At 42.7% G+C, this 8,525-nt stretch overlaps 1 protein-coding gene across 1 annotated transcript; it reads right to left on the bottom strand.

The window, feature by feature from the left end:
• Positions 1 to 271: 271 nt before the first annotated feature.
• On the bottom strand, positions 272 to 1,277 carry LOC143826480 (olfactory receptor 14A16-like). Its single transcript, XM_077315306.1, has one exon. The coding sequence runs from the start codon at positions 1,275 to 1,277 to the stop codon at positions 345 to 347; it is 933 nt and encodes a 310-aa protein (XP_077171421.1). The 3' UTR covers positions 272 to 344.
• Between the last annotated feature and the right edge of the window lie 7,248 nt (positions 1,278 to 8,525).

The following is an 8,525-nucleotide window of genomic DNA, read 5'->3' as shown; positions in this document are numbered from 1 at the left end:
GGCATCCATATAGAGGGAGCATAAGATGTAAATCCAGTCATCCAACAATTAATGACATCATATGTGACAAAGGATATTTCAATTATTCAGCTACCACCACCACTCCCAATCCTTTATGCTCTCCTTCTCACATTTTTCAATCTGTGGCACCCTCCATATTTTCTACCACCCCCCTTCCTGGGGCCATATGGCTCCTGTTGGGAATGGCTGCTATAAACAATATCTTTAGGAACAATTTTTAAAAATCCGCACAAGATTATTCAGCCCCACTTTCATTGAAAGGGACCCAGGAGATCCTTCCCAATTCTATGATTCTATGATTCTATGAAAAGCTTTACCTGCAATTATTTTGTTGAAGAATAACCCCAATCAGAGAACTTCAACAATGCAGCCTTGATTTCTTTGCTTCTCATGCCATAGATGAACGGATTAATCAAGGGAGGGAGAACAGCATAAATTATTGCAAAAAGAACATTCTGGTCAGATGAAGTAGAACTCTGAGGCCTTACATAGGAGAAGATGCTGCTAAATACAAGGAAAGACACCACAGTAAGGTGGGGAAGGCAAGTGGAGAGAGCCTTTTTCTGACCATGAACAGAAGGGATTTTGAATACTGCTGAAAAAATCTGCATGTAGGAGACAATAATGAAGACAAAGCATCCAAATGCAAGGAGAGCATGAAATATAATAACACCTACTTCAATTAGATACATGTCAGAGCAGGAGAGTTTGAGAATCTGTGGAGTTTCACAGAAGAACTGATCGATCATGTTGGAGCAGAAGGTGGTAGCAAAAGTTCCTCCACTGTGCAAGAGACCGATGAGTATACCTGCAATCCATGCACTGACTGCCATCTGAATACAGGCTCCTCTGTGCATAATTGTCTCATATTGCAATGGATTGCAGATAGCAACATACCGATCATGTGCCATTACTGTTAAAATGGCAAACTCTGACCCTTCAAAGAAGAAGAGGAAGTAAACCTGAGCCACACAGGCTAAGTAAGAAATTGACCTGGTGTTCAGGATGGAATTAGCCATAGCTTTGGGTACCATGACAGAAATCAAGCCAAGATCCTGAAGTGCCAGGTTCATGAGAAAAAAGTACATGGGGGTGTGCAGGTGATGATCAAGGGCTACAGCAGTGATGATGAGAAGGTTGCCAGTCACTGCGATCAAGTAAATGGCTAAGAATACAAAGAAATGTAAGATCTGTAATTCTCGGATGTCTGAGAATTCCAGGAGCAGAAATTCAGATGGGAAGGTAAAGTTGTCCATATGTTCTCAATATCTACTTGCAGTCTGCCTGTAGGATATATTAGAGAAAGCATTTTATTCTACCAGTGTTAAATAACAATTAGTCTGGCTTTTTTGTTTCACAGTCTACAAGATATCCCTCCATTGAACTGATTCTGTGAGTAAATGGGATGTTCTTTATCAGGGGCATAACAGACAGGGGGAACAACCTCTCACCTGCTGTCCTCAAACAGAAGAATAAGAATAAGAGTTGGTTCTTATATGCCGCTTTTCTCTACCTGAAGGAGGCTCAAAGTGGTTTACAATTTCTTTCCCATTCCTCTCCCCACAACAGACACCTGTGAGGTAGGTGAGGCTGAGAGAGCCCTGATATCACTGCTTGGTCAGAACAGTTTTATCAGTGTCGTGGCAAGCCCAAGGTCACCCAGCTGGTTGCATGTGGGGGAGTGCAGGATTGAACCGGCTTGCCAGATTAGAAGTCCGCACTCCTAACCACTATACCAACCTGACTCCTAATCACTACACCAAACCACTACACCAAACACCATCTCCTCAAAATATATCGCTGTAGACTTATCTTATGAAAGTTCCATGGTTATAGATTCTGACCACTTGATTAGAACCTATATCAAATGCCACCAGGCAATTCTATGTTTCTCCAACTTGAGCATGCATTGACATTGTGCGTACAGAATGACCTGTGCATGGAAACTGGGACAGTGACTACTTCCCTAGATATCCATCTATACTTTTATCATATACTTAAACATTTTGCTGTAACGTCTTTTTGTGTTCAATGCAACATTTTCAAATAGAACAGTAAAAGGATATAGATGATGGGAAGTAGTAACTTTGTCATTGTTCTCCAATAATTCTCTACACATAAACAGACACACTTATTGATAGTCCAATATTATAAACAATTAAATACCCTTGAGGAGGCAGTACTCCAAGTGGTTCTTCTTTTCATCCTGGGATCTCTGTCCATTTCTGCTGTGATTGCATTTGAGTTTGCAAATATTAGGTCAGATTGATGAGTAACATGAATTATAAACACAAAACTCAGGATAGAATAGAGAGTTGGAATCTGTGATACAGAACAGAGGGCATCACCATTATTAAACACATGTTACAATGAGAAAATGTATAAGAACCTTGTTAAAATCAGCTTCAATTTCTTCTACAGGTGCTGAAATAGGTACATCCTTTCACAAATGTAATTCCTTACAGTTGGTTGTTGGACTTGCTACAGTGTACTTCCCTAATTTCTAATTTCTATACATCTTCTATGCAAAAATAAAATGGGCTGTATTAATAAAAAGATGATCCATTTATATTGTTTGCTTGGCAACTTACTCCCAAGACTTCAGCTCACTTAATTGCGATCTAAGGCTGACACCTTTTCCCAGTGGCTATATTATTTCTTCTTTTTTGCAACTAACGTGATAATTAATATAGCATGTCTAATTAATATAGCATGTTGAAATACGTGAAGCATGATGTAAGTCATGAGAGAAAAGTATATACCTACTACTGTCAAGAAATCCCTACTTCCTCATCTATCAATGTGCTGCCATGAAGAACCATGAACTTCTTTAAGAGTTTTTAGATGTTTGTGACAGGTCTCCTTCATGGTTCAATTTGTGTCTGATGGAGAAGGGGGTGAAATAATATTTTCTTAATTATTGTTCTGTAAAGAGAAACTTAGAGCCTCTTGTGGTGCAGAGTGGTAAGGCAGCAGACATGCAGTCTGAAAGCTCTGCCCATCCCATGAGGCTGAGAGTTCAATTCCAGCAGCCGGCTCAAGGTTGACTCAGCCTTCCTTCCTTCCGAGGTTGGTAAAATGAGTGCCCAGCTTGCTGGGGGGTAAAATGGTAATGACTGGGTAAGTCACTGGCAAAACACCCCATATTGAGTCTGCCATGAAAACACTAGAGGGCGTCACCCCAAGGGTCAGACCTGATCCAGTGCTTGCACAGGGGATACCTTTACCTTTACCTTTTTAAAGAGAAGCTTAGTGTACCAGACTGTTTCTTGACAGAAGGCCCAGAAACTTGTTCTTGACAGTATCTGATACGTTCTATTCTCAAGGCCAGAGACAATTGTTTATGTTACCAGAGGATTGAGAAAGAATGGGAAATTGCCTTTTGTAACCATTTTCCAGTGACTTAGCATAATGGCAATGGAGTGGGCCTGTGGGGTGTGCAAGTGGTGGAGACCCCAGGTTATTTGTTGGACCTGAAAATCATCATCTTTCCCTGACTTCAATGGAATATTATAAAGTCTCATGCAACCCTTTGTTCTACACACAGGCTCTTTTGGGACCGATCCCCCTGTGTCATTTTGTTTGTCTGCAGTTGAATAAAATCATAAAAGGTTTTCCAGGCTAGTGGTCATTTTATTTGGGTTCTGTGTAGTGCAGCAATGAATGAAACTCTCATCTACACATTTTCATCTGAATGCAGGTTCCTTTGCACGTAACCATCTCCAATTATAGTGAATGGCAAAAAGAAACATGCTGACTACATTCCGAAAGAGAATAGAAAATTTGAGCAAGGCATCCATAATAAGTATTTGACATTCTGTTCTGTGGCCATAGCCATTCTACCTAGGGCCCACAATATCTAAATTTGACCCTTATCCTACCATTGTACTGAACAAAGATGGAATCCTTTTTGCCACCATGAGACTGAAAGATGTGCTTTTTTTTTTAGTCATGGTTATGGCAAGCAGAAATTATTTATCACTCCAATGTTACCTAAATGTTTGGCTAAGGCAGGCTATCTCAATGGCGCACAGTCATCCAGCAGGCCTCAAGTGTCCCTAAACAGTTTAAAATAACCTTTTCTTCCTCTCCCCATAACAGACACCATATGAGATTAGTGAGGCTGAGAGCTCTGAGGGGCAGCAAGCAGTCACTTCGCCTCTGACCCAGAGCAGCAGTCATTGCCTCAGCACCCACTCCCAAGCAGCAAAGGTTTTCTGGCATCGAGGGCAGCAGCAGGCAGGACCCTCAGTCACCCACTCTCCAGGCCAGTGCCCCTGAATCTGACCTCTGTCTCCGGCAATGTCCAGTGGCCAAATGGCAGCTACTGGCCTTGCGGGCTTTGTGGAAGCTGGGCCGTATGGTCACTGGCCAATCAGGAGGGATGCACTGGACGGACAGGTCCCTGGACAGTCTCCTCCCAGGAGGCCATTTCCATTTTATAAAAGGGAGCAAAAAGTGTTACCTGTTACAGGTAATCAGAATATAAGATCTTTCAATCTGTTTTTTTTAATCATCCCATTTTTTCAGACTTTCAGGGCTGCCGTCACTTTGAGCTCCTTGCAGAAAGGACAAGGAAAGAATAAACTTCTAGATACTAAACCATTGTTTCCCTGTCTGTGGGTTCTAACCCAAAAGTGAGTTGCAGGTCCCATTACATTTGATTATAGGCCTTTGCAGATGTATTGATTTGCTCATGGTCTTTGCTTTTGTTCATTTGTTTTAGGTGGGACAACACACGATATAAATTTGGAGGTGTCTGTTACCATACCAAAAAGTTGGGAGCCATTTTGGCAGGGGGATCCCCACTCCCTTCTCAAGATGGTGGGAAAAGACTCTTTACCTCTCAAATGTTTTTTTTTTTAATGAAGCAACTTACTACCTTTTAGAGCTGAGTTCTCTCAAAACCCACCTACCTCATAAGGTACCTGTTGTGTGGAGAGAAAGGAATGTTCTGCTCTGAGACTTCTGAAGATTTCTGCCTATTTGGATTTAAATTTAAAGAGAATATTGGTTCAGAATTGCATATTCATCTGTGTAGGCCCAAGATGAACAATTAATGGCTGTGATTCACTGCAGCTTCCATTGGTGACGCGAGGGCAGCCAAGAAGATGGCGACAGCTCCAGTGTGTGCATGCATGCCGCGCTTGGCATGCATGGGAGGTGGGGTGGTATGGTGGGCTTCTTAGGCGCCACATGCTTCTGCCTCGCCCACACTCGCACTCCACAGCCCAACTGCTTCCCCCAGTCCCACTCCACGTTGGGTCCAGGTTCATGGTTTTAGTTGTTGTCGGTTCAGTTTACTTGTCGCAGTTGGTTTAGGCATGGTAGTAGCCTGTGGTCAAGGAGTCCAGTTTGTGCACTGGACTCCCTAGGGATTGGGGGTCTCCTTAATCAGACCGTCAGACATACGAGCGCAGCCTGCCTGTCTGGGAGGCCAGGGGCTCGTAGCCAAGTGACCTACGGGGTACCAAAGTGAGGTGGACGCCTGGTGAGCCCTGATGGGGTCGCTTCCCTGTAAGGGATTCTGGTCAAAGAGGATCTGCTCTCCCAGCTGGGATAAAGCGGGTCACAAGGCGTCTCTTGGGTTAAGCAGCCATATGGCTGAGGGGTCAGGCTACGTACCATGCAGGGCCAACCCCTTGTTGGGGGGTAGAATAACAAAATGGCTGTGGACATATTTATGCCAAAGAACGAGTCGAATCTTCATTGGCAAAACTGCTACCCTGCTAACCAATCATTCACACAGTGTCAATGCCTTGCTCCTGGAAATCAACACTTTCCTGATAATTATACATCTGAATACTGATCTATTCAGCCTAACATTTCTGGGATTTTTCTTATTGATAGACATAGGGCCCAAGAACACATTTTCACCTACAAATGCCTAATTTCAACCAGCTATAAACTACACAAATCAGCCTTGAATTGGAAATTAATCAGACAAATTCTGTCTGGATCACCATTTCCCAGTACGTTGAGATGGCAGAATCAACCTTGCTTGAATCGCCAAATCATTATTTAGCGTGATTTAGCTATTCAATCTGGCTGGTTAAACTTTGAAGGGGAAGGGAAAGGGAAATAAGTTCTGTTTTTGTCATTTCAAGCCTCTGGGAGAGCAGGACCTGCGGTGGAGGCACCAGACTTGCAGCGTTTCTGCAGGAGCCTTTCCATAAAAGAACCCCTAAAAATTGGATCAGGGGGTGCTACAGGCCACCAGTAGATACTAGAGAATGTTTTGAGTGAAATTAAGGGTTGTTATAACTTAACATTCTAGATAGAGCTAAGCCTGTCATGAGCTGGCAGCATAAGAAAGAGGGGAACTGATATCTGATGTCTGGAGATCAGCTATAATTCCAGGGGATCCCCAGGTCCCACCTGGAGACTGGTGTCCCTAATCTTTCTCCTCTTCACTGCAGATCCCAGTTTGAAATGCAACCCATTTTATATGTAAACCCCAACATTTTAAACTCTCACACGTGCATGATAGGGAGAAAGGAAACCAAAAACTTCTACCATCATAGCTGGCTTCAGAGACGGGTTATCTGCAAAGACCCAGGTCATCTGGCAGGGCTGACTGACAACAGACTCTGCCCACACATCTCCTCTGCCACTTGTCTGAGTGCCCTTCCTTTGCCTCCTTGCCTGCAAGAGCTCTGTCTCCTCTGCTTTCAGTTGCATGGGCTGCCCACTATTCCCAGGACAGAGTCTGTATATTGTGACAATTGCAGCAGTGAAATTCCCAGCCACTCACACCCCATAGTTCCATCAAGGCAAAGGAATGCATATGGCTAAGGAAGTGGTTGGGATCAGCTTGGTAAAGATTTCTCAGGCAGTTGTGGAGGGGGCAGAGGCATTGGTGGGATTGTTCATATGAGGAGAGGGAACCCTTGAACACTCTTTGCCTCAAGCCCATTGACACATGAAAGAGGCCCTCACTTCTGTCAGCATCTACTCAAGACCTTCAAAAAAGTTGACATAACGTTTCTATACTATATACAAGGCTACAACACAACAAGAACTACAACACAACAAGGCTACAACACAAGAGGAAGTAAACCTGAGCCACACAGGCCAAGTAAGAAATGGACCTGGTGTCCAGGAGGGAATTAGCCATAGCTTTGGGTACCATGACAGAAACCAAGCCAAGATCCTGAAGTGCCAGGTTCATAAGAAAAAAGTACATGGGGGTGTGCAGGTGATGATCAAAGGCTACAGCAATGATGATGAGAAGGTTGCCAGTCACTGCGGTCAAGTAAATGGCTAAGAATACAAAGAAATGTAAGATCTGTAGTTCTCGGATGTCTGAGAATTCCAGGAGCAGAAATTCAGATGGGAAGGTAAAGTTGGACATTATGCCCTCAATATCTACTTGCAGTCCGCCTGTATGAAATATTAGAGAATGCAACATTTTCACACAGAAAAGTAAAAGGATATAGATGATAGGAAGTAGTTACTTTGTCATTGCTCTCCAATCATTCTTTACACATAAACAGACACACTTATCGATAGTCCAATATTATAAACTATTAAATACCCTTGAGGAGGCAGTACTCCAAGTGGTTCTTCTTTTCATCCTGGGATCTCTGTCCATTTCTGCTGTGATTGCACTTGAGTTTGCAAATATTAGGTCAGATTGAGAAGTAACATGAATTATAAACACAAAACTCAGGATAGAATAGTGCGTTGGAAACTGTGATGCAGAGAAGAGGACAACACCATTACTAAACACATGGTACAGTGAGAAAATGTATAAGAACCTTGTTAACATCAGCTTCAATTTCTTCTCCCGGTGCTGAAAAATGTACATCCTTTCACCAATGTAGTTCTTTACATTTGGTTGTTGGACTTGCTACAGTGCACATTCCTAATTTCTATCCATCTTCTATGCAACAAAATAAAATAGGCTGTGTTAATGAAAAATGATCCATTTATATTATTCGCTTGGCAACTAACTTGTCTGAGTGCCCTTCCTTTGCCTCCTTGCCTGCAAGAGCTCTGTCTCCTATGCTTTCAGTCCACATGGGTTTCCACTATTCCCAGGACAGAGTCTGTATATTGTGACAATTGCAGCAGTGAAATTCCCAGCCACTCACACCCCATAGTTCCATCGAGGCAAAGGAATGCATATGGCTAAGGAAGTGGTTGGGATCAGCTTGGTAAAGATTTCTCAGGCAGTTGTGGAGGGGGCAGAGGCATTGGTGGGATTGTTCATATTGAACGCTCTTTGCCTCAATCCCATCAACACATGAAAAAGGCCCTCACTTCTGTCAGCATCTACTCAAGACCTTCAAAAAAGTTGACATAACGTTTCTATACTATATACAAGGCTACAACACAACAAGAACTACAACACAACAAGGCTACAACACAATAAGAACAGATCATTTATTATAACAAATAATTTATTACTGAAAACAAAGAAGGATGGTGTGAAATTACAGGTTAGAATATTTGACCAAGAGAAACCAGTGCATTCTTTTTTTTTTAATGCGGTACATGAT

The sequence above is a fragment of the Paroedura picta genome, chromosome 16 (assembly GCF_049243985.1).
Source record: "Paroedura picta isolate Pp20150507F chromosome 16, Ppicta_v3.0, whole genome shotgun sequence".
Classification (NCBI taxonomy): domain Eukaryota; kingdom Metazoa; phylum Chordata; class Lepidosauria; order Squamata; family Gekkonidae; genus Paroedura; species Paroedura picta.
This window is presented reverse-complemented; position numbering and strand designations above follow the sequence as displayed.

What these genes read in the sequence shown, in the direction of transcription:
- LOC143826480 (XM_077315306.1), bottom strand. Translation starts at nt 1,277, where the DNA reads ATGGACAACTTTACCTTCCCATCTGAATTTCTGCTCCTGGAATTCTCA.